This window comes from Colletotrichum karsti (assembly GCF_011947395.1).
Source record: "Colletotrichum karsti strain CkLH20 chromosome Unknown Scaffold27, whole genome shotgun sequence".
Taxonomy (NCBI): Eukaryota; Fungi; Ascomycota; class Sordariomycetes; order Glomerellales; family Glomerellaceae; genus Colletotrichum; species Colletotrichum karsti.
The window spans coordinates 639,134-666,424 of NW_024065927.1; the positions used below are offsets into that span (position 1 = coordinate 639,134).

Sequence of the window (27,291 nt, forward strand, 5' to 3'; positions counted from 1 at the left end):
GGAGAAGATTCCAGACACACGATGCCAGGCTGCGAATAATGTAATGTATTTCGGTAACTGCTCTCTCGGTCCTCGGTGCAGATCTCGGTGTCTCGGTGAAGAATTGCGTCAGGGAGTACGTACCGTTTTCCTGACGTCTCCAAGCACCGCAGTCTCCACACCCCGCGATTTCGGACGCAGCAGACTGCAACAGCATGTGCCTGCACGTCAAGCTTCGCTCTCCAAAAAAAAAAAATCTCCAACAAAAAAAGGGCTCCCAGCAGCAGCCATAACTCCCTTCGACAACCCGCTGACCACGCTCCACGATGTCGACCGCGATGCCCGCCCCCGCGGTGACCAAGGATGAGTCGCAGCCCGTCAAGAAGGGAGGCCCGACGGTCCTGCGATCCATCATCGCTGGATCCACGGCCGGCGCCCTGGAGATTGGTGAGTCAAGACGAAGACGGGGCGCAGTTCCGCGTGAGAGCAGAGTGCTAACACCTGAGAAACAGCCATCACATACCCTGCCGAGTGTAAGAAACCTGCACGATCGAGCGACTCCGCCCGTCGAATTGCCTCTGACCCGTCGCGATAGTTGCCAAGACTCGGTCACAACTGAACCGCCAATTGGCCGATGGCAAGAAGCTGCCCTGGCCGCCATTCGGCGCGCAGTGGTACGCCGGATGCACGACGCTGATTATCGGCAACTCCCTGAAGGCGGGAATCCGTACGTGGAAGGATATGGCATGGACGTCTGGACCGGCGGTGGCTAATGGCGTCGATTGACAGGATTCGTTGCATTCGACCAGTACAAGACGCTCCTCGCCGACGCCGACGGAAAGATCTCGGGCCCCAAGACGGTCATTGCCGGCTTCGGCGCCGGCGTGACCGAGTCCGCGCTGGCCGTGACGCCGTTCGAGAGCATCAAGACGACGCTGTACGTTGGCCCGCGTGACCGCCTTTTCCGTCGCCGCTAACGTCAGATACCCAGGATCGACGACAGAAAGTCACCGAAGCCGCGGATGCGCGGCTTCCTACACGCCGTGCCCATCATCGCGCGCGAGCGCGGCCTCCGCGGCTTCTTCCAGGGCTTCGTGCCGACGACGGCGCGCCAGGCGGCCAACAGCGCGGTGCGGTTCGGCGCGTACAACATGCTCAAGCAGCTCGCCGAGTCCTACACGGCTCCCGGCGAGAAGCTGGGGGCGGTCGGCACGTTCGCCATGGGCGGCATCGCGGGCCTGATCACGGTGTACGCCACGCAGCCGCTGGACACGATCAAGACGCGGATGCAGAGCATCCAGGCGCGGACGCAGTACGGCAACTCGTTCCGGTGCGCGGCCATGATCTTCAAGCAGGAGGGTCTGTTGACGTTCTGGAGCGGCGCGCTGCCGAGGTTGGCCCGTCTGATTGTGAGCGGCGGGTTGGTCTTTACCATGTACGAGAAGAGCATGGACTTTATGGAGAAGGTAGACCCGGAGGGACGATACATCTGAGGAACGGCCTATTGCTTCAAAATACGATGGCGTTAAGGGGTCTTCTAGTTTTTTGGTATAGATATGCTATACAGGGTACAGATGTTGTACAAGATACTGTACATAGGGTATGGGCTATTTCGCCTCCCAAGAGGATATGGCTTTGTTTGCCATGGTGCGTTTCGCGGGGTATTTATTGTGTGATGTGTGATGGTACGTGTCTGATGTCCTCTATCTCCGTTATTGGAATCTGAACATTCCGCTCAGCTTCTTGGACATGTTCTGCAGCCAGCCTCTCGTAGGGGCCTCCTCGAGTTCTCTCAGCAAGTCGTTGAAGTATGTAGGCTGGCTCTTGGGCTCAAGCAGTTCGCCGTTCAAGGGAAACTATGTCGGTAAGCTGGCTGTTACAGTAGATCGGGCGCGGATAAGGTGTGCGGTACCTGCTTCTTGAACCTGTCGTCGGCCAGGGCGTACAATGCGTTGGCCTGCTTGAGCTCCTTCAGCTCGTCGACAGCGGGGTTGGCGAACCTCTTGTCGAGACCCCGGGCGGCGAATTCGGGGAACTGGACCCCGGGGCGCAGGTTATCCTTGGGCCATAATGACAAGGCACGCTGGAAGTGCTTGTAGGCTTGCTGTGCAGAGGGACATGTCAGCGATGCTGAGTGGAATGACGACGGGATATGGGCGCAGAGGAGGGAGTGCTCACACTTGTTGACCGGGCCATTTTGGTAATATCGGAGACTGAAAAAAGACAACTGGAAAAGTTGAAGTTGGACGGACGTCACCGTTCTACCATTCCGTCGTCTCGCCGCGGGGAAAGATCCTGGGTCGGCGGGGTGCGTGGCTGTTTGCGACGGGCAGGCGAGGTCGGAGTCGAGGAGCCGTCGTCGACGTCAAGGATTTCGCACCGGCTGGCGGATGTCGAAGAATTAATTTCTGGAGCTAAGAATTGGACTGCGCCGGAGCTTGCCGTGCTGGGAATCTGCAATTCTGGGATGTCGATTGGGTGGATTATTGTAAAAGTCGTGATTGGACGATGACATCTTTGATGGTCAGGGGACTGAGATACGTACCGGATGACATTTTCGGCCGGTACGTACTTTATTACATAAGACAGATGGCTCATGCGCATGAAAATATTGCCTAAGGCATTCCAGAAGATTCCCGTCCCCCCCTCGCTCGCTGAGGCAGCCGTTCGCGTGTCTCGTGCCCCCGCTCCAGCTCATTCGGCCCTGGTCATTCGCGAAAGTTCCCTGTATCATCTCACGCCTTCGGCTTAGCGCAGGAGGTGTCTCCAGAGATACGTAACCCCGAGACCCCCGATGAAGTGCCTGTCAGAACGCCAAAGGGGCCTCCACCTCCACTGCCACAGGGGCTTTCTCCAGGCATTTCGGCGCCCTTTATTGCCCCTAAAATCTCATGTCCGCCCAGGCCCGCCCAAGCCCGGGATTATGTAAGTCAGTGCAACAGCGTGCGCCTGGTCGTGCGACGGTCCTTTGGCCCTTCTGTCCAGTGTCCAGCGTCCTTCCCCCCAAAAACGCACCGAGCCAACCGCCGTAGACTGCAACTGGAGATTCCCTGAAGGCGTCTCCGTAAGCCTCTGTCGCCTGTTCTTCTGTTTCTCGCCGTCCGCTTTTCTTCCTTCCTTGCATTATTCTTTAGCAGAATCATTCAACACAACAAATCCCCGTCATTCCTTTTGTCGCCTTTTTTCCTCGCCGACGTCTCCTACGATATCCGACCGACGATCCATCTTCTCCTTTTTTTTTTCTTCGACCGTTTCTGTTCCTTTGTCCTGCGACACTTTCGACTCGATCGACCTCTGTCTGCCTCCTCATTTGACCATTCCTACCAACGCCTGGTAGTTGTTTCGTCCGCCGTGGCGAAAGGGGCAACTCGATTCCTACATTTCCAAGACACCCAAAAAACAACAGAGCATTCGTCACGATGGCTGGAGGCTACGAGAGGGTACGTTTCTTGAAATTCTCGTTATCGCCACCGTTAGACTGACACTTCATTTCCTCCAGGTGAATGCCCACGACCATGACGACGACGACTTCGACGCACCCAACTCCGCACCGCCAAGACAGCCGCAACCCGTTCCCAACTCACCACCACCCTCCTTCCACTCGAGAGCGTCGTCGCGCGAACGTAGAGGAGTCGACCCGACACTCGCCGACGCATTCGATACCGATGGTGACGATAGCGATGACGACGCCGATGACCGACAGCGCCTGGTCCGCGCCGACTCCACCCTCGCATCCCGCGACCCATCTCGCAACCCGTCCTCCGAGTCAAGACCCCAGCCCGAGAGAAACGTCACCCAGCTTCCGCCCGCAACAGCGACCACCGCCGGCGGCCCCACGACGCCCTTCCGCATCTACGGCAGCGGCATCCAGAATGAGGGTGTCTTCTCTAATCTGACGGCGAAGCCCGAGCGCGGAGGGCAGGTTAAGGAAGAGCAACCTCCGGTATGTGCACCCGATATGGAGGAACGATGTTGCCGTCGACCGAACAAACGCTAACATTATCTAGACGTACGAGCAAGCCGCAGCCGATTCCGCGCCGCCCTACTGGGAAACAACGATCCTCGCCCCTGGATTCGGCGGTCCCGACGAAGTCTACATCGACGGCATGCCCGTGGGCTCTCTCTTCAGCTTCGTCTGGAACGGCATGATCTCCATGTCTTTCCAGATTGTCGGCTTCATCCTCACCTACCTCCTCCACTCCACGCACGCCGCCAAGAACGGATCACGCGCCGGCCTTGGTATCACCCTGATCCAGTATGGCTTCTACATGAAGGGCAGCACCGAAGGCGACCGCCCGCCCAAAATGAACGGCCAGGACGGATACGCGGCGCCACCGGACCCGAACACGCACAACTTCGACCCCAACGCCGTGACTGGCGACAACGGCGGCGGCGTGGCGGACATTACTGGGCAGGAGTGGATCGCGTATATCTTGATGGTTGTCGGATGGTTTGTCCTCATCAGATCCGTCAGCGACTATCTCAAGGCCAGACGCCACGAGCAGCTGGTGCTCCAGAGCCCCGACCGTGGTCTGCCCGTGCCCATTATCGCCGAGGGCGAGTCGTCCGAGAGAGTGGTATAGCGTTGGCAGGTCATCAACTTTTTCGCGTTACACGGTTACACGGCACGTAACGATGTGCCGTGTGTCATGTGGTTATTGGACTGAGAGTCTATGACAAGGACATCTGTTGTTTCTTTGCGTCGTGTTCTGGTGCTAATGGGATGGGAATTCAAGGCGTAGGGTAATCTATACATATGGTCATGGGGGCAAGGAGCCCACCTCGGTTTAACCTGGAGATTTGAACATGACTGGCTTCAAAGATGTGATTGACACACGTCCACAGTTCGATATGTCGCATCGACAATATCCGTCGTGGTCGACGATGACCGCTCCAAGGGGGTCATAGGAGCAGTGACATTCAATTTAGTGGTTGCAGCGGGATGATCCGCTAGGCGGGGTCTGGAGTTTAGCGCTCGGAGTGCTTTGGGGTCTCCTGGGGCCGCCGGAACGCTTATCAACAGGGTTCCGAGAGGCCCTGGCGACAACGGCGCACCACTGCGACGGCGACGGTCCGGCAAGGTTGCCCCTCATTTTCGGGAAGCTGGAGCTTGACGGGACGTGAAGTTGCATCATTCCTCGCAAATCATCAGTCATCGGCTTCTTCTCTCGCCTCTACAACCGATGGGCACCGCTTTCGATTGTATAGCAAGATTAACCCCAAGAAACTCACTCAGTTAAGCTCGTCTGCAAGCATCCGCCCGCGCAAGATAATAACACAGACATCTTACAGACGAAGACGCCGCCACCACGATTCCCCGATCCTCCTCCGTCCGGAGAGCTTTCAAGCTCCTCCCGAGCTTTATCTTGAGGCCGACCGCCCGCCGACTACACGAGTCGCCCTCTCCCAACTTCAAAATGGCCTGGCGAAGCTCCGGCGCATCCAACAGAGACCTCGTCGAGAACATGTGGCGGCATGGCCTCATCAAGGACCAACGGGTCAAGGATGCCTTTCTAAAGGTAACTTCTTTCCAAATCCCCGGGGACGGAAAGGTACTGAGACGATTCTCCCCAGGTCGACCGCGCAGACTACGCCCCCGCCGCGCCGTACGAGGACTCGCCCCAGTCCATCGGCCACAAGGCGACGATATCCGCGCCGCACATGCACGCCACCGCCGCCGAATCCCTCCTCCCGCACATCCTCCCGTCCGAGGCGCGGCCTGCCCCGCGCGTGCTCGACATCGGCTCCGGGTCCGGCTACCTCACGCACCTCCTCGCCGAGCTCGTGGGGGACGCGGGGCTGGTCGTCGGGCTGGAGCATATCCGGGCGCTGCGGGATCTCGGGGAGAGGAATATGGGGAAGAGCGCGGAGGGGAGGGCGTTGTTGGAGAGCGGGCGGGTGAGGTTCCGCGTTGGCGATGGGAGGGAGGGGTGGGTTGAGAAGCCGAGGGAGGGGGAGGAGGAGAGGGGGGAGGGGTGGGATGCGATTCACGTCGGGGCCGCGGCTGTGGAGTTGCATCAGGAGTTGGTGGATCAGCTTCGGGCGCCGGGGAGGTGAGTTGACTTCATTCCGTTCAGGCTGGTGTTCTGACTGACGGGGTTAGGATGTTCATCCCCGTGGAGGATGATAACGGGTACGACCAGTACGTCTGGGCCATCGACAAGAAGGAGGACGGGTCGATCGTCAAGGAGAAGTTGTTCGGGGTGCGCTACGTACCGTTGACCGACGCGCCCAAGGCTTGAGGGAGAATGGGATTTTGATGTCTGAGAATGGAGGGAATGATGCGCGGGCGCGGGGCGTGAGACATTGTTGACGAGGGAACGAGATCGAGGCTAGTGTTTAGCTGCGGGAAATGTGTATACCCCCTTTTTCGATATACGAAGTAACGTACATTTGTGGAATTGAATGCTGTTGGATTGTTGATTGTGATATTGGATCCTGGGGAGTGACGCTGTTTGTTCTCGTTCTTTCAAGTCTTGAGCTCACTGGTAGGCCACCTTGGAACACCAACTTTCTTACGTTTCGATTGAGGCAGAGTTGTGAGGGTTTGATGCTACTACTTGCTGTCCTCGACTTGGATAGTGCTGATCTCGGTGTTTCTCGAATCCAGTTGGAACATCACTTCACTACTGAGAACTGTATTGGCAGCAAAATCATGTAATAATCGAGTGTAACAATAAATAACTAGTATTGGATATATCGTGCTAACACATGCGAGGGCAGGTTCCCAGACCATCCACCTCTCAACCATGGCGCAGAGAACGCCGCCCGCCCGAGAAGAACAAAAAAACGCCTCATAAGTCATGTACATCATCTCAGATCTGGTTCTGCTCTTCCTCTTTGACGGCCTCCGCGTGTCTAGATTCCATGTCTCCGTCTAGCTTCGTGTACTCTATCACCACGTTGGCTATCCGCGGCAGGTGCTTGATGCTGAGAAACGCCTGCCCGTGGTCCATGCCGGCCAGGTACATGAGCTCCAGCTCGCCCTGCCCGGACCACCGGTCCGGCGTCGTCGACCACTCGTGCTTGTCGGCGCGGCTGTAGTTCATGTCGCCGAAGTAGACGTAGCTGGCGACGGCGTCCGGGTCCGTGACGCAGTCCTCGCCTCCCAGCACGACGGTCGTGCGCTTCCCCTGCAGCTCGGGCGTCCAGAGGATGAAGTCCTGCCAGCGGAAGCGCCGCGCCAGGGTGTGGGCGATCATGGCGTCCGTGGCCACGAACCAGATCTCCCACTCGTTGCCCCACCGCGGCTTGCGCCTGGTGAAGTTGTAGGCGACGGCGGGTAGGTGGAGGAGCAGGGACACGGGGTCGATGAGGACGATGGAGTTGATGCGTCTTGCGAGGTCGGGCTTCTTGAGGAGCGGGGCGGCGAAGAGAGTTCCGAAGGAGTTGCCTACGAAGACGAAGTCGTTGTAGCCTTGTTGCTGGATGATGGCGTCCATACCGGCGACGAGTTCGTCGGTCGGTGGGAGAGGCGGGCATATACGCGAAGAGACTGGGAGGATCTCCACGCACAGCACGCCGACGTCCTTGGGTATGGTCCAGAGCCAGTAGAGGTAGGGCAGGAGACCTACGCCGACGCCGTGGACGAAAAGAACAGGGCGCTGCGTCTTGGAAGTGTGTGGCCGGCAGAAGTAGCTTAGTTGCGAGCTGTTGGACTCGTTGGGCGCGAAGAGAGTCATCGGACGCAAGGGAAAGACCGAGAAGAAGGTCTTGCGGGGCTGGCGGTAGAACTTGAAGCCCCTGATGGCGAGAACGATCCATACCAAGACGTCGAGGCTTCCCACTATCTGTGGGCGTGGGTTAGTCAATGGCACCGTCGATAGATGAATGGATGCTTACCATGTAGAAGAAAAGACTTCGATGCCGGATGTCGATAGGGTCGAAGCTGAGGCGCATCGGCTTTGCGTCTCCGTAGCCTTTCTTAATCGTGACTTCCGCGCGCTCCTCGGCATCGTTGATGTACTCCTCGAGTTCATCGTCATGCTCCCCCGGGTTTCCTTCCTTGTCGAACAACGCCCACATCAGCCAGTCCTTCACATTCTCCCTCCGGATGTCGCCGATCTGGGCGTTGCAATGCCATTTCCGGATGTATTGCTCGATGTCCGGCGCGTGGTCCAGACCCTTTTGAAAGAATTGTCTGCGTTCCGGAGCGGTGAGTTGTTTCACTTCGAAACCTGGCTTCTGAAGGCGAGAGCGATAGGGCAGGTAGAAGGCGAAGTAAAAGAGGATTTCGATGGCACCGACGACTTCGACGAAGATGGAGAAGGGGTGCGCGATTCCGGGTACTCCTGCGAGGGCGAAGATGAACCAGAAGTAGAGGAAACAGAGAAACCCCAGATACTGGAAGAAGATCACCATGGACCTCACCAGGATGAGCTCCGGGACCGACTTTCCCACGAGCATTTTGAAGACGTCGATACAATCAGTCGGTAGTTCGGTTGTCAAGTCGCTTGGCGTTCACGAGAACTGTCAAGTCGCCCATAGCGGCCACGCAGCGGCATGCTACCATCTTTAATGTGGACAGCAACAAAGTCAAGTTGTTCGAGGCCCGCGTCAGAGATCTGCGAAACGGCATGGATGCAGCCTGGAGAGGCAGTACCCGGCCGAGGAAATTTCCCTTGTCCCAACGCTTGTGATTTGTTATTCGGTAACGTGCTCACAAGAAGCTTCAAGTGCGTTCCCTGCGTTGCTGGATTTGCAGAGTAGGTTGCGACCGGCATCAGACGAAAGTAAAACGGCACTGTGGTGACCAAGCTGGCGGGCAGAGATCGTGGCTTGAGTTGCGTGTTGGGCCCAAGGTGGAATGCTCCTCTGGGCCGTAGCGAAACGTTACGGTCCGTGCTGTGCTTTACTGAGTTGACTTTTTGGGGTAAAGGGCAGCGAGCTGATGCAGGGAACTGCTTGCCTCGCAAGCGTTTGTGACGCCCGCGTGGTCGAGTGCGATGTCGACGAAGTATTCGGGATCAGGGAATGACCTCAGGGTCGAAGCCAATTACCCGATCAAGACGCAAATGATGCGAAGAAAGAGGGACCGGTGGGGTTGCTCTCTGGCGATGGAGGGTGTCCGGGCTGCCACGTCGGGTCGACATGTGCCATCTGGAGAGGTTGACAAGTGGGAGAGGCGTGACGAAGACGAAGACGGCTTCTGGTTCGTTTCATCTTGTCGAAGTGCACAGAAGCACGGAGTAGCGGGTTGGAACGCTTCAGCAAGGCGATTCGATGATGATCAGAAGTTCGGAATAATGACTCGGCAGAGAAAGCTTGTGGAAGGAGCCTTCGAGAGTTATGCCTTTGCGAGGGCGCTGGGTATGGAGAACTTGTTGAGCTTCATCGTGTGAGGCGCAGGGTTTCGGTCATGGGGAGAGATTGGCCGACGGACGTTGACTTGGATGTCGTTTCGTGAAGTTGTGAAGCTTGAAGAAACATGAGTAGCAGCAACGACCATGCAGCATCCAACGATGCCCCTGCCCGATCCGGAGGGAAGATCCACCCGGTGTTTAGCCGTCGGGGTGCTCTGGGGCCGCTAACTTATATTAGGACTAGTCGCAAGCCACGTTCCACTAATCGACCCATCTGACCGATAAGGTGCTGGGGGCTTGATCCACACTTCTTATCTCGGTCTCCGATTGGACGCCTCCAGCCAGAACGGAGCTGGGCGGGGGAATATTCCAACCGGATTCCTGCTGTTCGTCCGCCCACCAACATCTCGTTGTCGGACTTACCTGACACAAAAACACCATTCCTGGCGCGGGAGGCTTGATTCCACGCCGTTGACGTGCAGCCATGTAAGCCACAAGTCGTAATTCGGGTCAACTTCCAGCCTTTGGAGGCCGTGATGTCGGACTTTTCCAAAGTAGCAATGTTGCCTTAAGCAGTTGCTGTGGCCTTTTGAGGTAGGATAAAAGGCGAACTTTTCCTCGCTTTGAAAGGTGAAATGAAGCCTTCATGATCATCACCACTCCCGGTCCTAAACATATCACAACCAAGCTTTATCACCTGCCTTTTTGGTGCTCCGTTCTAAATCGGGCGCTTCCATCTCATCTTACCCGACCCCGGACGCTTCCATCAGACTTTCACTGCCTGCCTCCAGCATCCGATCCAGTCGGCCCCGATCCCTTAGCCCGCACTCGCATATCGCATCCGTAATCGGGTCATCCCATCTCAGTCCCCCACCACAGACCGTCAGCATGCATTCCGCAAAGACCATCCTATTTCTTGGAGCCACCGGTGGCTGTGGCTTGTCCGCCCTCCGCCGCTCTCTCGATGCCGGCTTCACGTGCATCGCCCTGTGCCGCACTCCGTCCAAGTTGACCTCCGTCCTCTCCGCAGAGACATACCCCGAATTACACGTCGTCCAAGGCAACGCACACGACGCCGAGGCCATTGCCAAATGCCTCGTCTTGCCTCATGACGCAACCCGCTTCGTGGACGTCGTCGTGTCCACCATCGGCGCCTGGTTCGAGATGAGCAAGATGAACCTGGAGGATGCCCACGTCTGTGAAAAGGGCATGGCTGTTCTTCTCGACACCATTAAGAAGCTTCGCGCCGAGAAGAATGTTACTGGAAACCCCCGTATTATTGGCCAGAGCAGCACCGGCATCTCCAAGTTCGGGAGGGACACGCCGCTTGTCATTTACCCTCTCTACAAGGGTCTTCTGCACACACCACACGAGGACAAGCGCGCTTTGGAAGAGCTCCTGTTCAACTGCGATGAGGACTGGACTGTGCTACGGGCCAGCTTCCTCACCAACGGCCCAGAAGTACAGGGGTACGCAATCAAGGTCGGCGTAGAGGACCCCGTCGATGGCGTCGAAGAGTTGGCTATTGGCTACACCATTTCTCGAGAGGATGTAGGCAAGTGGATGTTTGAGAATATCTTGAACAAAGATGGAAAGGATCGGTACGTTCGCAAGGTTGCAACTATCACCTACTGAGCGCGGTAGCATGGGTTTTCTTTTTTCATTATAGACGTAAACGTTTCCAAATACCCGTTTTCCTTGCAATAACCTAGCACTGAATTGCATCTCTTTACCAAGCAAAATTCCACCTTTCTGATGCTGTGTTGCCTCCTTACGGGATTCACCTGCCCAAGTCTCTGCTCTGGCAGTCGTGTCGATATCACCGCAGCGGCCCGCCCATGGTTCTCGAGAAGAAACTAGCCAGGTCGTCGATACCCTGTGGCTCGTTGAACCAGTGGCCACCAGACTCATATTCATGCCATTCAACCTCTGTCCCCAGAACCTCGCTTAGACAATCTCGCAAGACTCGCCCGTTTTCCACCGGAACGACATCGTCATCGACGGAGTGGCTGAGGAAGACAGGCGTCGTCCGCCACACCGTCATGGTCGAGCCCACATGCAGCTCAGGGCTGAAAGCCTCTTGAAGACGTCGGTAGGTCTCGTCGACGGAACTGTCACCGTCCAATCTAATGGAGGACAGAGCCGGAAGTGCCCAGCTAGACGAGCCGATGAGCCCTGCGAATCCCCCGCCACCACAGACGAAGGCCGCGACTGCCGTGGCAAAGCCCTGACTGATGCCACCCAGCCAGATCTTATTCCGAGGAACGTAGGCGGATTCCTGTTCGACGATGTCGAGTACGAACTGGACGCTGTCCGACAGTCCTGGTTGTTGCAGCTCCGGCCGCTGGTCCGGGTTCTCAACTGACCACATGTCGAACCACTGAGAGAGCGGCGTGTCGAATCGTTCTGAAGGGATGGGGCGTGCCCCGGGGAAGACCCATTTGAAGTTTGGGAAGAGGTCCTTGAGGCTTTGTGGGCTGCCCGACGTCTCGCTCTCGAAGAACTCGGCGCCGAACTCGTGGCACTCGCTGTCTCGGCCATGGAGCAAGATGACTGTGTGGGTGTGTATGCTGCCTACGACGGGGCCGACGGTGCATGACGTGAACCCCATCTTGGCCTCGAGTTGATTGTTGTAGTTGTTTCTTGAGATCAAACGTGATCTCGCGGTCTGGGTAAGCTGACAGCTGAGCGGCATGACCCCAATTCTAGGCAGCAGTTTGGAGCTTAAAATGAGTCTGGGATTTTGCCAACAGCACCTGGAGAGCACACGGGTTGTGGGTCATGTCTCCGCAAGACTTCTGCATATATCCAACCTGGTAGTCAAACTTTGGAATATCCACGGCACCTTGTATGTTCTCGAAGCCTGGATAAACTGACTGACCTTTATTAATGTTCATTGACCGAATTCTGCAATAACAAGCAAGAAAACAGTCTCCATAGTCTCAGTTGGAAGAGCGTCAGTCTCATACCATACGTGGCAGAGGTAGCTGAAGGTCGCCAGTTCGAGCTTGGCCGGTGACACATTTCTTTTTGGTCTTTTGGTAAACCCTTATTAGTAGTGTGCGGTGACATAGTTTGCGATTTCCGTTCCGTTTTTGAAGTTTGGCGTCCTCTTTAAGTTAAAAATTCGCAGTCAACACTTTACAATCGCTACTAGGACTTTCTCACTTCTCTTATTCGACTTTATAACAACCACATTCTAACGATCACATTTAGATACAAGTACAACATCCGGTTGAGTTTTTCCATTAAACCTTCCCAAAATACATCATCTCAGACAAAACCAATCACTCCTATTCTCGTGATTTACATCATGTCCAATCTGCACAGCGAGTATCGGACATGAGCTTGATTTTACTTTAAACAGCCTCCGTGTTACCGCAAAAGTTCGATAAAGCGAAATAGCACGGTCTGGATCTGCGTCCATATCATCTCAACCTATTCGAGCCGAGGAGAGTTGGTGTGAGCCATTGTAGCTGCATATGACAGGATGTCTGTACACGAATGGCTTGAGATCCTGGTGAAAAGGCTTCAGACCTCTTTGGCCTCGGCCGTGTGGGAGTCGTAATTTTCTTAAAATCGCAGCTACGTTAGACCACACTTCAAAAACACCGTACCTTATGCATCTGGCCGTACTGTACCTCACTCTCATGCGGCTGACCATACTCGAGCAGGTGATCTGTGTTTCTCTGCAATATACGAGGTTGCCTGAAACGGAACGTCGAAGTTGAGGAAGGCCCATGTGGCTCTAGACCGATTACCTAGACGTCATACTGGAATAATCTCATTCGTTGCTTTCCCTCGTGTCCTGCATACGCTAAACAGTGATGGCCAGTTGGAATCTTTTGCTATTGGCTCGACCTCACTCTGAAGGATTACGGGATGTAATTCCGCGCCCTTCGACCACCCTTTGGACATGCGTCATTACTAATTGGGCATATCTTGCTTTTGACTACTTCAACTAATCAAGAACAAGGCCAGGCACTCGATTCTTGGCATCTTCTTTACACCAAGCACGATCTGCCCTTTGCACATGAGACTTGAACATCGCCAATCATGTCAACCCCATTCAAAGCTGTGTTCTTCGATTTCATGGGAACGTGTCTTGATTGGCACTCCAGCGTCGTCAAGTCTTGGCCTTCATCGGTTCCTCAAGATGAAGCCTCCAAGCTCACTTTAGAATGGCGCAGACAATATTTCATCGAAAATGACAAGCGCTTTCGCCAGGGCCTTGCCCCGGAGGACATTGACGTGACGCTCGCGCGCGTTCTAGAAGGGGTACTCAGCCAGTCGCCAGACCACGCCTCTGTCCTCGATGCAGATACGAAAAAGAGGATGGTCCAGTCGTGGCACTCTCAACCCGCATGGCCTGAAGTTGGAAAAGCCATTGAGAGTGTTCGCAAGGACCTCGACCTCGAGGTGTTCGTTCATGCGAACGGTACCACTCGGTTGCAACTCGATCTCACCAGGTCTTCGGGGTTGAGCTTCAACATGCTGTTCTCCAGCCAGCTGCTGGGACTTTACAAGCCTAATCTCGACGCTTACAAGAAAGCGTTGGAGCTTGTCAAGCTACAGGCGGAGGAAGTAGTCATGGTTGCAGCGCATGCGTACGACTTGCGTGCCGCTAAAACGTTGGGGATGAAGACTGTTTACATCCATCGGTGGACTGACGACATAGATGAGGACATGGAGAAGGTCAAGAAGGAGTTTGATGCGTTTTTGGAGGGTATGGAGGAGTTGCCTGCTGTGATTAAGAAGCTTTCACACTGAGGTTGCGGCCCAGAACCGCAGCTTTCATCAGTTATCTTAGGATTCTAGCTGTTCGTGGTGTGTTATTGAAATATGCAATCCTCCAAGAATCCATCCCGCTCTATGTTTTTGACTGTCTCATAGTCTCTACTGCCCCTTAGGGTTGGCAACAATGTCAGCGATGACGGTGTCTAAATCCTCGTCCTCCAGGCCAAGTGCTTTCATTGCAAATTCAGGGCGCTTCGTCCAGTCGGCATCCAGTGTACCAACCGCAAACACAAGGTCCTCGATCGCTTCGTGATCGCCTGCATCGGCCTTCTTCTTGTGCTCCTCGATGAACGTATCAGAGTTGAGGTCGTTGACCTTCCACTTCGACCCCGTTGCCTTCTCCAGGCTCTTGATGAGCTCTTGCTGGGTAATGCAGAAACTTTGAATAAACAAAGTCTTGTTCTTCGTCTCCTCCGTGACACCCTTCTGCAGTATGCGCACGACGGCCTCACCTACCCTCGGCAGCGTCGCAGCGGATGCCTTCAAGTTGCCCCCATCGATGATGTCAATCTCTTTTCTGTCCAAGTACGCGTGCAAAAAGCCCTCCCTGACGCCCCAGTCGAAGAAATGGCCGCACACGATGCCCGTCCAGGCGAATTTGTCGTTCTTGTCGGCCAGCTCTTGCGCCTTGATCCGCACGGCGAGCTTGTTGCGGTACAGCGGGATGAGCTCCCGGGCGCGGGGGTTATCGGCGTCGATGCTGCCGAAATCGGCGGGCATGAAGTGCTTCACGCCAGCGGCCTCGGCCGCCTCAGCGATGCGCAGGTGCTGGTCGAGGTCGCGCAGGCGGAAGCTGACGATGACGACATCCTGGCCTGTGAAGGCCTTCTTTAATCCTTCAAAGGAGAGCTCGTCGTCGACTTCGATGACTTGTACTTGGTCTGCGGGGTACGAGATGGTGCTCTGAGACCCGGCGCGCTTCAGGGCGCTAAGTTTGAATGACTTCGATGCAACCAGGGCGTCCAGGATTTTGGCTCCCAGAGTGCCGTTGGCGCCAACAATGAGGACCGATTTTGTTGTCATGACGGCCGGGGTGAAGGTATGATTATTAGATGCTTGGTGGCCAGAAAGAAGTTAGGACAGAGTCATCAAGGTAACTTGTGTTGTTGATGGTGTGAACATGAGAACAAGCAATGACTTGACGTAGATTGTGTGCTGATTTGACCAGTCGGGAACACTTTCCGAATTCCCCTTTGCAGTCGATGTTACGGCAGGTAGCCCGCGGGATGCAGCCCGGATTTTAGTGCTGTCAATCTTATCGCAGCCTCCATCACATCTGCTGGTGATCTGTTAGTGGAGTTAAGACATACCTATTCTGTCACTTACACTCCGACTTCTCGCCGGCATTAGCGGTCCTAACATGTCTTAACATGGTAAGTTTCCCAACGGCGACTTCTCCCTCTCCGACGGCTTTAAACACTAGTTTGTGGCTTGAAAGTTATCGACTTTCTCCTCTGCGGTTGAATCCTTTGGCATCGCATGGCTGAGACACGGTTGACTGGTGAGTGCTACCCGCATGTGTTGTGTTTACCTAGGCCACGATAGGCATGTTCGGTGCTTCGTGCGTCGCTGGAGTCCCCAGAAGCCTAAATCCGGGCGCGAGCCAACAAACATACCACGACACGCGGGGAAAACAGGCTCGCTTGCGATTGTTGTCGAGCTGGAAAGGGACTTTGGGAGAATTACGGGTATAAAAGTCTCTGGAATCCATCTGACGTTTGATTTTGGCATCTTCTCACACTCATCTTGACTCAGTCCTCAAGTCAGCCCAACTACTCCATCACAACATTATCTTCGCTGTTGAACATGTCGTCTAAGCGCATCGTCTTCATTACCGGAGCCAACACGGGAATTGGCCTCGAGACTATCAAGTTCCTCCTGCAATCATCAAAGCCGTACCATGTCATCCTAGGAGCCAGGTCTGCTGAGAAGGGGGAGGAAGCCATCGCCCAGCTCAAGAAGGAATATTCTTCTACACAGAGCTCATTGGAGTTCCTGGAAATCGACGTCACCAGTGACGACGCCATCCAGAGCGCATTTGACACCATCAGCAAGAAGCATGGGCTCATTGATGTCCTGGTCAACAATGCTGGTAAGAATCGACATTGATAGAAGCTTTCGCTTTTTATCTAACTCCAATTACAGGTGCCACATTCGACGGCTTCGTCGTATCTCGTCCCGATGATATCGCCAGCGTTCGAGAGGCCTTCAACAAGGCATACGACGTCAACACCTCCAGCGCGCATGTCATGACACACGTGTTCGCGCCTCTCCTGTTGAAGTCCTCCGATCCCCGTCTCCTCTTCGTCACCAGCGGTCTCTCCAACCTGAATGACATGGCCGAACATGGTCTCATGCCCCACCTCGGGAAGGTCACCACCCCTGCCGGGTGGCCGAAGAACCCTACGCCGATGGGCTACCGTTCAAGCAAGGTCGCGCTCAACATGGTCATGCTGAGCTGGCACTGGCTGTTTGAGGAAGACGGTGTCAAGGTCTGGTGTATTTCGCCTGGATTCCTGGCTACTGGTCTTGGAGGTAACCCCGAGGTGCTCAAGAAGATGGGTGCTGGCGAGCCCAGTCAAGGCGGAGAGCTGATCAAGAAGGTGATTGAGGGTGAACGAGATGCTGATGTGGGCAAAATCGTTGGCCAGAATGGCATTCAGACATGGTAGAACGCCTTTCAAAAAGTTGATAACTCAGACTACATAAGATATGAATCTTGATTTCCCGTCCTAGACAATCTACTGAGCTCGATTTCATTCAAGAACATGATCGTATCATTGATCCTCAACACCATCCTCTCCTTTGCATCCGGGTAGAAGTGAAGAATATGAGCCAAGCGTTCTAGAACAAAGCTTAATCGAAGGATCAAAGGATCGAGAGTGTCGGACACGGCGCGGACCTAAATGATGCAGGAATTCCGGGGATCGGCCCGGCCATTGGCACCAAGCCGGGCGCTAACTCGGAATTCTCGCCGGAGCACCGTCATTACCCCTGACTATTCCCCCAGTTTTTCGATTGTCCAAGTTGCATTTTTGCCAGGGTAGCTCCAACAATCAGCGCCAGCATTGGCTATTTTCGCACCAACGGACCCAGCTCAATGCGCCACGTCGCGGCTCCTGAGACAATGAAGAGCTGGGTTGGGATGTGCGAAGCTGGTGTCGAGCTGTGCTTCGACACCATGTCCTCGACACCCGTTCGAACTTTCAAACCAGAGCTCCCCGGAGCATTGAAGCTTAACGCCTGCGGCCACCCACGAACACCCCTCCTCGACATGACAACATGGCCAATCGACGACAGCGGCGCACAATAGTGATCGCCGTCTTCATATTCGGTTTCTTCCTCTTCAACTTTCTGCGATCATCGAGTCCCGACCGCCAACCGAAGCCCAAACATGCGGACGTGCCCGTCATCAAGAGTAGCTACGACTGGGCGAACCATCCACACAAGTATGCCATAGATCCAGAATCGATGCATCGGCTGCCCGCCGAACCGACCGAAGACCTTCCCCGAGTCCAATTCAAGCCCAGCGCGAAGCGCGGCCGCGAGAACGATGCGACGTCCGAGTCTCGACGAGCCGCGGTACGAGAGACGTTCGTCAGGAGCTGGAACAGCTATAAGAAATATGCTTGGGGGTACGACGAGCTCGCGCCCGTCTCTGCCAAGGGCAAGAACACGTTTGGAGGCTACGCCGCGACCCTCGTGGATGCCCTCGATACGCTGTGGATAATGGACCTGCATGAGGAGTTTGGGCTGGCCTTGTCGGTCGTTGCGAAGATGGATTGGGATGACACGGTGGAAACGTCCGTTAACGTCTTCGAAACCACCATTCGCCACCTCGGTGGACTTCTGAGCGCCTACGATCTCAGCAGCGAGCCTGTCCTCCTGGCGAAAGCAATTGAGCTGGGAGACATGCTGTATGCCGCCTTCGACACCCCGAATCGCATGCCCCCGTTTTGGCTGGACTTCAAGCTGGCAAAGAGCGGAGGACTCGAGGCAGGAACCAACGATCCGTCCGCGTCGCCTTGCAGTTTGTCGCTCGAGTTCACGAGGCTATCGCAGTTGACGGGGAACCCCAAGTACTTCGACGCGATCGAGAGGGTCAAGCTCTTCCTGGAGAGAACGCAGCACGAGACTCAGCTTCCCGGCATGTGGCCGGCGCTCATCAACTTCCGCGACGAATCTGTCGTCAACCACAACGAGTTCACCCTGGGTGCGCTTGCCGATTCACTGTACGAATACCTCCCCAAAATGCATGCCTTGCTGGGTGGAACGGATCCCGCGTACGAAAAGATGTACCGCGAAGCCATGAAAGTGGTCCAGCAGCATCTCCTGTTTCGACCGATGCTCCCCGACAGCGCGGATGTTCTCTTCTCCGGGACGGCGTTCGCCGACAACAGTGTGCGGCGCAACCCGGAAAGCCAGCACCTGACCTGCTTTGTCGGCGGCATGTTTGGTCTGGGTGGCAAGTTGTTCGGCATTAAAGAACACGTCGGCTTGGCCAGGAGACTCGCGCGCGGCTGTGGCTGGGCCTACTCGTCTTTTCCCACTGGTCTAATGCCGGAAATCTTCGGCATGGTCACATGTCCGTCGCTGAACAAATGCCCCTGGGACGAGGAACGATGGAAGCGCGAGGGTGACGGTAACTTGAGGAAGGGGTTCTCTCATGCTCGCGACCCTCGATATATCCTTCGACCTGAGGCGATCGAGAGTATATTCCTGTTGTATAGAATGACGGGCGACCGCGACTATCAGGAAATCGCGTGGACAATGTTCCAGTCCATCGTGAAGGCCACTGAAACGCAGTATGCCAATTCCGCTATTGGCGACGTTACCAAGGAGGGTGAGACGGAGAAATTGGATTCAATGGAGGTAAGCTGATCTGCTTGGGGATGACGGAGATGACAATTGCTGACCTTTCTAACAGAGCTTCTGGCTGTCGGAGACGCTGAAGTATTTCTATCTCATCTTCTCGCCCCCGGATGTTATCAGCCTTGACGAGTATGTCTTGAATACAGAGGCGCATCCTCTCAAAAGGAAGAAGGCCGTTAAAGAAAGTAAATCTTTCTTCTGAAGAGAAGAGAGAAGGATTATACCCCAGCATCCACATTATACTTAGAGCAGTATCCATCAATTTCTCACGGATCTCATCACACGTCGCATCGCTCAGTCGGCATGTCTCGAGTCGAATCAGATCCAGGGGTCATTCAAAGTCACGATGACGGTCAAAGGAGGCCAGCTTCAATCGACGTACCGACATTGGGAGGCGTCGGAGCGCAACCATCTGGTAGTCCATCAAAAAGATAGACTCATCACTAGATAATAGAACACTACGGCAAGCCGTGGATCATCAATGCATCATGTCATAACTGTCTACCTGATCCTACGAATACTAGTGATACTGGTCCTGCCAGCCCATCTCCCTTGCGGGTCCCAACTCTGCGTCCATTAAATCGTTCCACATCATGTGCAAGTTCGTAGATGGTTCACGTAGAATTCTTTCTAATGCGGAGTGCGAATCTCGGTCGCTCAGGCCTTCCATCTCAACAGAGTAACGGAAGCCTTCACGAAATCATAGGGACCCTTGCCGTCCCACTTGCTCTCAGCGATACCAACCGGGTTCTGGTCGCCCTTGTTGACGACGGATACACTCTCCCCAGTGACTGTGTAGACGGTGACTTCGGCGCCGGAGGCGATGCCGTTCAGGTCCACGGAGAAGTTCTTGGTCTCGTGGACGTTGACGACAGCCAGGTTGACGAAGCCGTTATCGTCAATGGTGGCGCTGACATCAAGGTAAGGGGTCTCAATGGCGCCCCTGATCCAGTTGGGCTCCGTGGGGCCCTCGTACTCGGGAGAGCGAACGTTGGTCGCAATGACCTGGCCTCTCATGTACTTGCTGAAGAGCAGCAGAGGCCACCAGGTGGTCTGCTTGGTGATGCCCTCCTTGGTGGTCATCAAGGGGGAGATAACGTTGACGGACTGTGCGATGTTGGCCATGCCAATGTACTTGGCCTGGCGGACAAAGACGTTCAGCCAGACTCCCACAGCGAGAGCGTCGGAGAGTGTGTATCTTTGATCAGGGTTAGCACTACGCGGTGTTCAGCAGAGAGAACCTCGACTTACGACTCCTCACCGCCCTCTTCACCAGGAGCCCGGACAGGATCCCAAACATTCCACTCGTCGAAGCAGATCTTTTGTCTCTTGCACGTAGGGGGCACCTTGTTCTCGATACGGGCCAGGTCGATAAGGCCTCCCGTAATCTCAATGGCCCTCTCGGCGGCTCGAGGGGCTGTATAAGAGTCAATACCATGATCGACACACAACGATACAGAAGACGGCGCAACTCACCGGTGGCGTTCTTGAGGTGGTCGTTCGACGCAGTGTACAGATGAATGCTGTGCATGTCGATCAAGGAGGCGGTGGTGCTGCCACCCAGGCCGTGCATGCTCCACGTGATGCACTCCTTGATGACATACGTATCCCAGCTGCTGAAGCCGGTCTCACCACACAGAATGAGCTCGATTGAGGGATCCAACAGCTTCAAGGCCTTCGCCCATTGGTAAGCCTGCTTGGCGTAGTCCTCCTTGGTCATTTGGCCGACCTGCCAGGGACCCCACATCTCGTTGCCCAGGGCCCAGTACTTGACCTGATATCAGGTGAGCGGCTGCGCGTGTACGGCGAATGATGTGACTTACATTGTAAGGCTTCTCGCGGCCGTTTTGGCGGCGCAGGTTGGCGTAGTACGTGTCCCTGTCAGAGTTGCAGTACTCGAGCCACGCGAGCGCTGAGAGTAGAAATTCTGTCAGAAACGTCCTGTTCCTGGGAACCGATTCCGGGGAAAGGGGGGTTGGTTGACTAACCTTCGTCGAGCGTGCCGGTGCCGAAGTTGAGGGCCAGGTAGGGCTCCGCGCCAACGACCTCACACCACTTCATAAACTCGTCTGTTCCGAATTCATTGGACTCGACGCCGATCCAGGCCAGCTCGGGTCTAACGTCGGTTGCGCATTAGCCACCACTGCAACCAAGCGCGGGCCGCTCACACCAATATTCCGGACCCCGAAGGATTTGGGGTCCGCGGTCATGGGGGTTCTAGATCTTTGTGAGACGGAACTTTTGGCTTACCTCTTGGGGCGCTTCTCTCTGGGACCAACACCGTCAATCCAGTGGTAAGTGGCACAGAAGTTTCCGCCTGGGTAGCGCATAACAGGGCAGTTCAGCTCTTTAACAGCCTCGATAACATCCTTGCGGTAGCCGTTCTCATCTGAGAGAGGGTTGCCAGGGTCGTAGATGCCACCATAAATGCATCGTCCCATGTGCCTGTAGCGTGTCTTAGTAAAGATTTGGGCGAGGGCACGGTGAGCGAGACTTACTCGGTGAAGCCGCCGTAGGTGTTGTCATCGATGCGGGCGATGGGGTGGGAGGGGTTCACCGAGATGCTAGGGCGGGCATCCTCCGCGATCTTTGTGAATGTGGCCATGGTGTGTGTCTGTGTGTCTGTGTGTCTGTTTGTGTGTGTTCACTGAATCGAACCGTGTGCGTTTGGGAGTGTGCTGATGGTCCTTACGCGTGGCTGACAATTTTATGCAAAAAGAACAGCCGGTCGATGAGTGGTGGAAATGGACGTGACCTGGCTACTTGACGACGACGACGGCGCCGGATCGAGGCCGAATTTGAACTCGTCAGGGGCGGGGGCAAGCGGTGAGACGACGGGGACGGAGAGTCGAGTGGCAGAAAAGAAACGGAGGAGGATATTGGGCCGGCAGTGGAGGGATTGCGGACTTGCCGCCTGACGACGCGGGTTTTCGATCTGTTTCCCGCGACAGTCGCTTGTTGGCACGGGTTGAAGGTCTTGGAGATTGGGGCCCCCGGGGTGGGTGAGAGCTGGGGTGGGGGGCTGGAGCGGAGAGGAGGGGTCGTCCCCGATTCGGCCAGGATTCGGGTGTGGACATTGTTGACAGATGTTATTAAGCGCACAGAGAGGGAGCCTGGAGGAGGAGGAGGAGTGCGAGTGCGGCTCTGAACGTCGAGGAGCGTTGCAACAGGCGCACGAATCATAGACGATACCATGCGGAGAATGTCGACGATAATGCGGGTGCCAGGACCTCGGGGTGGGGTAGTCGGCTCCGAGAGGCACAGCAACAGGTGGGTGTGGTGGGTTGATGGGATGAGAGATGCTTATGAGAGAATGTAGGATGTGTTGGTGGATGGGGAATTAGGTATCCGGACCGAAAAGGCAGTCTGAGGATTCTCACCATGTTGTCTTGATACAGCAATGGTGGCATATGGACGCAGGGAGAACGCCAATGTAAGGTGTTGGTATCATGTGTCTGTCATCTGTAAGAGGCGGGAATGAGAGGGGCATTGGGACGTAACGGATTCCTATCTGGCGTGAGAATTGCTGTCTTTCTTCATCGCTGCAGAAAACCTTCATAAACTAAGGCACGAAGATGGAGACGCTTGCATTGCGACCAAATATTATTTGCTAAACTTGATCAGGCCAGAACCCGTTTCAGGCGCGTGTAGCAACTTGGCACAGTCAGACCGGCGCAAATGAAATCCAAAAGTGATTCCCAGGTTGAAGGATTATTGACACCCATGGAGAAGAACTTGCGAAGTTTGCTGACGACAAGGACCAGAGTCGGAAGCCAAATGAGGACAGCTGAAGTTGTCGATGAGGACCTGGACTTGGAGCTGCGAGGTCCCTGGTTCGTCCGGTTGCTGGCGGGCAGAAAAAGCACAAAAAGACCGGCGCGTCGCGGAAACGGTCGAGAGGGGACCGATGAAAAGAAGCGCGTGGGTGCTGGAGAAAGATTGGGCGAGGAACCTGGAGATGCGGGAGACGGCGGCGAGTCTCGCCAAGTCCCGAGAATGAAAGTGGATGAGGCCGGACCCATGCACCGGTTGTGGGGTCGGGACGGACCTCGGCAGCCGGTGATTGGCGCGCATACCGCTACGGCCAAAGCTTGATTCTCCTCCAATCTCATCCGAGTGACGACATTGGCTGTATTAAGCGGGTCTTTATGGGTCTTATGAGCACTTGTCCAATGATCTTGAATCTTGGAAGTACGTACCTTTACTTCAAAAAGTACGTACTCTTTCATAGAAAGTACGTACTCTTTCATAGAAAGTACGTACTCTTTCATAGAAAGTACGTACCTCCGACCTCCGGATCCAATATTCCACGGCGAGAGATCCTCATGAGGTTGGTTGCGATGGAAACCTAGCCGAGCAAGAAAAAGACACGGAAGAACTAATATCAGGAAGATAAATTCCGACAGAAGATGATGGCCGAGCATCTGTTATTATTCTGGTCATGGCGTGTCGTCTTTCGCAAAAGAGCCTATCTTGCGGGTTTCCTGTGGACACTACTCCGTATAATGGATCGTGATGTGAGGGTTCCCCCGCTTGGAAAATCCTCCCAGCCAACAGACTTTCATGAATCGCAAACTTCATGACGGTCTAGAGGCCTCACCGCACCCCAAAAGAGGATACGAAAACACTTTTTCATTTACCATGTGACTCGTCTGCCGCGTCTGGCCCATTCATCGACGTGTCGGATGGTCGAACCACATGCAGTTTGGCAACACATTGGGCGCTTGTTTTCAGTCCACAGTCGGCCTTGATGAACCGAACCACCATCCCACTCACACTCCACAGCCTCCATCCCGGCAGCTTTCCCCGCGTGCCCGCGTTTCCAAAAGTATGGAGATTGGAGAAAGCCCAGGTACCAACTTCGACGCCGCCCGCGCCTCTCCAACCCGAGTCGACTCTGGAAGTGGAAGAGTACAGAGTACCTGACACACGTCTGCCATCCCCAGATCAGACCGACGCGCGCCAGAACCAGCACCAGCGAACTGGCTCAACTCAAATCCCGGCACAACCTGGGGCATGGGGTACAGGGCCGGGGCAACCGTCCCCGATGGCGGCCTTCGAACGGGTTGGCAGCTCCCGGAAATGCGCTGCCAGGGGTCTTTCTCTCTCTCCACCTGCATCACTCCCACCCTGGCTGCCTTTGCTCGCACCAACCGAACGCACCACGCCAACATTACCTTGCCATTCGTTGCGCCAGGCAGCCTCTGCCATGAACCCATGTTCCCATGCCTTGGGACTCAAAAAGTGCCTGGCTTCGATGCTGCCAAACGGTACCACCCTCGGGACAAAGTGGATACGGGGAAGCATGGGGTCACCCGAACATTGACATTCTATAAAGACGCGACGATCCCTTCTGCTGCTGCAACGTGAGACGGTTCCATTGCAGCTCGACGAGTTGGTTCGGTCCTGGCCCTCGAAGACCCTCAAAAAGACGCTCGGAAATCTTGCGACTCGAGTTTCGCGACACACTGACAACCGACTGCGAGCCTCTCTTCTCCGCTCAAGCAGCACATCGCCCACCATGGCTCTTCCTCCCAAGTGGTACCAGTTCCTTGTGAGCGTCTTCGCTTCACTTGGTTCTCTCAACTACGGTTATGATTTGGGTGTCATTGCCTCCGCCATTGCTTCCCAGTCCTTCAAGACAAAGTTCGGCGAGGACCCCAAGGAGATGTATGTGGACCTCTGAGCTGTGTCTGACATGACAATTCAAACTAACTCTTTCCAAGCGGTGCAGTTGTATCATGCTTCACCGGTGGCGCCTTCATCGGTGCCGGTTGCGCCGGTCCCACTGGTGACAGACTTGGTCGTAAGATGACCATTCTCATCGGTGGTGTCATCTTCGTCCTCGGCGGTGCTTTCCAGGCCGCCGCTCAAAACCTTGGTTACCTCTATGCTGGTCGTGCCCTCGCTGGTGTCGGGTATGTGAAAACAACAGTCCGAATCCCATCAGAACATGTTCGCTGACTCTGTTGTCTACAGTATCGGTTTCTTAACTATGATCATCCCTCTGTACCAGGCCGAGCTTTGCCACCCCAGTATCCGTGGACGAGTCACTTCTCTGCAACAATTCATGCTGGGTGTTGGTGCTCTGGCTGCTGCATGGATCTCATACGGTACTTACATCGGCTTTGCTCCTACCGACAACAACCAATGGCGTGTCAGTCTGGGTATCCAGTGTATCCCTGGCGGTATTCTGGCTCTGCTCATTCTGTTCTTCCCCGAGTCTCCCCGTTGGCTTATTGACCACGGCCGTGTCGACGAGGGTCTCCAGACTCTGGCCAAGCTCCACGCTCACGGCGACGTCAACGACGCCTGGGTTCGCGCCGAGTTCGACCAGATTCAGGACTCCATTGCCACTGAGCACGAGGGATCCGCCAAGTCCTACAAGGAGCTCTTCACCGACAAGTCGTGCTTCCGCCGTCTCTTCCTTGCTTGCGCTCTTCAGGCCTCTATTCAGATGACCGGTGTCAGGTGAGTTTTCGTGGCGTGTTGTCAAGTATATCCGCAGTGAGACTAACTTTTCCCAGCGCCATCCAGTACTACTCCGTCGCGATTTACGAGAAGATCGGCATTGCCGGCGACGAGACCCTGCGTTACCAGGCCATCTCCTCCGTCATCGCTCTCGTCGCCCAGTTCCTCTGCATGATGTTCATCGACAAGACCGGTCGCCGCTGGCCCCTCATCTTCGGAAACCTTGGCAACTGCATCACCTTCATCATCGCGACCATCCTTCTTGCCAAGTTCCCTCCTGGTTCCGAGAACGCCAGCGGAAGCGCCGCTTGGGGATTCATCGCCATGACCTGGCTGTACAACTTCAGCTTCAGCGCTACCTGCGGTCCCCTCTCGTGGATTATTCCCGCCGAGATCTTTGACATGAAGACTCGCTCCAAGGGTGTTTCCATTGCCACCATGACCTCTTTTGCCTTCAACACTCTTATCGGCCAGACGACCTCTGTTGCCCTGGACGACAAGAGCGGTATCGGCTGGCGCTGGTACATCCTCTTCATCGTAAGTGCCCTTGCTACCACGCTCTCTATCTTACAATGCTAACATGTGTTCTCGCAGGTGTGCAACTTCACCAACGCTCTCTTCTTCTGGTGCTTCCTCCCCGAGACCGCCAAGCGTCCCCTGGAAGAGATGAAGTACCTCTTCACCGAGGCCCCTCTCTTCGTTCCTACCATGGACCGCAGCGCCGTCGATATCCACGATCTCGAGCGCAGAGTCGAGGCCGTCGAGCAGAAGCAGGCCCACGAGACGGAGCACATTTAAGCTGCTCTATACCTTACGAGTCACACACATTGCATAATACCCAAACAGATATAGTACTTAATGTAACATTAAGCGTTAAGTCTTTGTACAGATCCAACGCCTTCATAAAAGAAATCCTAGTTGCCTATTGGGGTATATTGATACAAGCTATTCCTCCATCCTGTTCCGTTGACACCCTCCCCTCCAGTCATTATGACCACCGCGATGCTTCGCTCCCGTTGTTGTTTTGATGTCGGTTAGCGGTAACCGTATGTCGGTTGCGGTTGTGCCACCCCGTGGTGTCCGTGATGGTGTCCGCCTCCGTATCCGGATTCCATCATCTGCGGGACCCCGTTGCGTCGTCTTCCGGGCATGAATCGGCCCAACATGCCGCCACCAGTAGCACCGCCCATAGGTTGTCTCTGCTGGCGCTTCTTTCTGAAGCAGCAGCAATAGCAACAGAGCACCCAGAAAGCAATGAAGATAAAGCCAGCGATGGCAATGCCAACGATTGCGCCCGTTGCGAGGCGTCTTCCTCGTCCGTAAGCCTAGTCGTCCAAGTTAGCAAATCGTTTTCAAGTCGTCGTTCGAATGATGACTGACCATTGGAGGGTGTATATGAAGTGTCTCAGTCGCTGAAATATGTTTCTTTGTTTAATTGGTTTTGACGAAGATTAAGTTGCACTTGTTTCGAACGTCTAGTGCAGGAGAACAGGTCGCTGTGGATGAAGAACTTCTTCACGCAGTCCACAGGAGCTGCTCGCAGGACCTTATACCACTCGCCGGGCCATGAATGTTTCCTCGGCACACGACACTATCCCGTGCTCCAAGGTGCTTCAAGCAGGCATATGCACGTCATGACTATGGCTGAGAGACGCTACGGCCCCGCGGCAGTCAAAACGCGTCAGCCGGGAGAAACGTATTGTGGCGCATTCAAGGCAGTTCCAGCCTGCAGATGCAAGGTTTGACCATCTTGATTGTCTTCAGCCCTAGCCAAACATCCAGGCCGGTTAGCACAAACGTAAACTGCGAACGGTTGTTGTGCCGGATGGCTCCACGGTGACTTCATCGTGGCACTTGGCCCAAGGATGAC

At 55.1% G+C, this 27,291-nt stretch overlaps 13 protein-coding genes across 13 annotated transcripts; 8 read left to right on the plus strand and 5 right to left on the minus strand.

Annotated features, from left to right (window-relative positions):
* Nucleotides 1-317: 317 nt before the first annotated feature.
* On the plus strand, nt 318-1,472 carry CkaCkLH20_08330 (mitochondrial tricarboxylate transporter; the record flags this gene model as incomplete). The annotated part of the gene is made up of 5 exons (XM_038891045.1): nt 318-426; nt 492-512; nt 575-706; nt 769-916; nt 971-1,472. The coding sequence occupies 5 exons, from the start codon at nt 318-320 to the stop codon at nt 1,470-1,472; spliced, it is 912 nt and encodes a 303-aa protein (XP_038743808.1).
* Nucleotides 1,473-1,691: 219 nt separating this feature from the next.
* On the minus strand, nt 1,692-2,104 carry CkaCkLH20_08331 (uncharacterized protein; the record flags this gene model as incomplete). The annotated part of the gene is made up of 2 exons (XM_038891046.1): nt 1,692-1,835; nt 1,892-2,104. The coding sequence occupies 2 exons, from the start codon at nt 2,102-2,104 to the stop codon at nt 1,692-1,694; spliced, it is 357 nt and encodes a 118-aa protein (XP_038743809.1).
* A 1,353-nt stretch (nt 2,105-3,457) lies between these two features.
* Nucleotides 3,458-4,562, plus strand: CkaCkLH20_08332 (uncharacterized protein; the record flags this gene model as incomplete). Its single annotated transcript, XM_038891047.1, has 2 exons — nt 3,458-3,922; nt 3,987-4,562. 2 exons carry the CDS (start codon nt 3,458-3,460, stop codon nt 4,560-4,562), a joined length of 1,041 nt encoding a protein of 346 aa, XP_038743810.1.
* Nucleotides 4,563-5,396: 834 nt separating this feature from the next.
* On the plus strand, nt 5,397-6,221 carry CkaCkLH20_08333 (uncharacterized protein; the record flags this gene model as incomplete). The annotated part of the gene is made up of 3 exons (XM_038891048.1): nt 5,397-5,498; nt 5,554-6,032; nt 6,083-6,221. 3 exons carry the CDS (start codon nt 5,397-5,399, stop codon nt 6,219-6,221), a joined length of 720 nt encoding a protein of 239 aa, XP_038743811.1.
* A 573-nt stretch (nt 6,222-6,794) lies between these two features.
* On the minus strand, nt 6,795-8,385 carry CkaCkLH20_08334 (uncharacterized protein; the record flags this gene model as incomplete). The annotated part of the gene is made up of 2 exons (XM_038891049.1): nt 6,795-7,769; nt 7,822-8,385. The coding sequence occupies 2 exons, from the start codon at nt 8,383-8,385 to the stop codon at nt 6,795-6,797; spliced, it is 1,539 nt and encodes a 512-aa protein (XP_038743812.1).
* A 1,784-nt stretch (nt 8,386-10,169) lies between these two features.
* CkaCkLH20_08335 (fungal specific transcription factor domain-containing protein) lies at nt 10,170-10,916 on the plus strand (the record flags this gene model as incomplete). The annotated part of the gene is made up of 1 exon (XM_038891050.1): nt 10,170-10,916. One exon carries the CDS (start codon nt 10,170-10,172, stop codon nt 10,914-10,916), a length of 747 nt encoding a protein of 248 aa, XP_038743813.1.
* Nucleotides 10,917-11,100: 184 nt separating this feature from the next.
* Nucleotides 11,101-11,892, minus strand: CkaCkLH20_08336 (phospholipase carboxylesterase; the record flags this gene model as incomplete). The annotated part of the gene is made up of 1 exon (XM_038891051.1): nt 11,101-11,892. One exon carries the CDS (start codon nt 11,890-11,892, stop codon nt 11,101-11,103), a length of 792 nt encoding a protein of 263 aa, XP_038743814.1.
* Nucleotides 11,893-13,337: 1,445 nt separating this feature from the next.
* On the plus strand, nt 13,338-14,051 carry CkaCkLH20_08337 (haloacid dehalogenase; the record flags this gene model as incomplete). The annotated part of the gene is made up of 1 exon (XM_038891052.1): nt 13,338-14,051. The coding sequence occupies one exon, from the start codon at nt 13,338-13,340 to the stop codon at nt 14,049-14,051; it is 714 nt and encodes a 237-aa protein (XP_038743815.1).
* Nucleotides 14,052-14,177: 126 nt separating this feature from the next.
* On the minus strand, nt 14,178-15,101 carry CkaCkLH20_08338 (NmrA-like family protein; the record flags this gene model as incomplete). The annotated part of the gene is made up of 1 exon (XM_038891053.1): nt 14,178-15,101. One exon carries the CDS (start codon nt 15,099-15,101, stop codon nt 14,178-14,180), a length of 924 nt encoding a protein of 307 aa, XP_038743816.1.
* A 723-nt stretch (nt 15,102-15,824) lies between these two features.
* CkaCkLH20_08339 (short-chain dehydrogenase) lies at nt 15,825-16,750 on the plus strand (the record flags this gene model as incomplete). Its single annotated transcript, XM_038891054.1, has 2 exons — nt 15,825-16,170; nt 16,224-16,750. The coding sequence occupies 2 exons, from the start codon at nt 15,825-15,827 to the stop codon at nt 16,748-16,750; spliced, it is 873 nt and encodes a 290-aa protein (XP_038743817.1).
* Nucleotides 16,751-17,360: 610 nt separating this feature from the next.
* On the plus strand, nt 17,361-19,152 carry CkaCkLH20_08340 (glycosyl hydrolase family 47; the record flags this gene model as incomplete). Its single annotated transcript, XM_038891055.1, has 2 exons — nt 17,361-18,950; nt 19,006-19,152. The coding sequence occupies 2 exons, from the start codon at nt 17,361-17,363 to the stop codon at nt 19,150-19,152; spliced, it is 1,737 nt and encodes a 578-aa protein (XP_038743818.1).
* Nucleotides 19,153-19,607: 455 nt separating this feature from the next.
* On the minus strand, nt 19,608-21,555 carry CkaCkLH20_08341 (alpha-l-arabinofuranosidase; the record flags this gene model as incomplete). The annotated part of the gene is made up of 7 exons (XM_038891056.1): nt 19,608-20,148; nt 20,202-20,367; nt 20,427-20,724; nt 20,774-20,862; nt 20,939-21,066; nt 21,201-21,395; nt 21,449-21,555. The coding sequence occupies 7 exons, from the start codon at nt 21,553-21,555 to the stop codon at nt 19,608-19,610; spliced, it is 1,524 nt and encodes a 507-aa protein (XP_038743819.1).
* Nucleotides 21,556-24,471: 2,916 nt separating this feature from the next.
* CkaCkLH20_08342 (sugar transport protein) lies at nt 24,472-26,219 on the plus strand (the record flags this gene model as incomplete). Its single annotated transcript, XM_038891057.1, has 5 exons — nt 24,472-24,620; nt 24,677-24,868; nt 24,930-25,421; nt 25,478-25,958; nt 26,016-26,219. The coding sequence occupies 5 exons, from the start codon at nt 24,472-24,474 to the stop codon at nt 26,217-26,219; spliced, it is 1,518 nt and encodes a 505-aa protein (XP_038743820.1).
* Nucleotides 26,220-27,291: the final 1,072 nt, after the last annotated feature.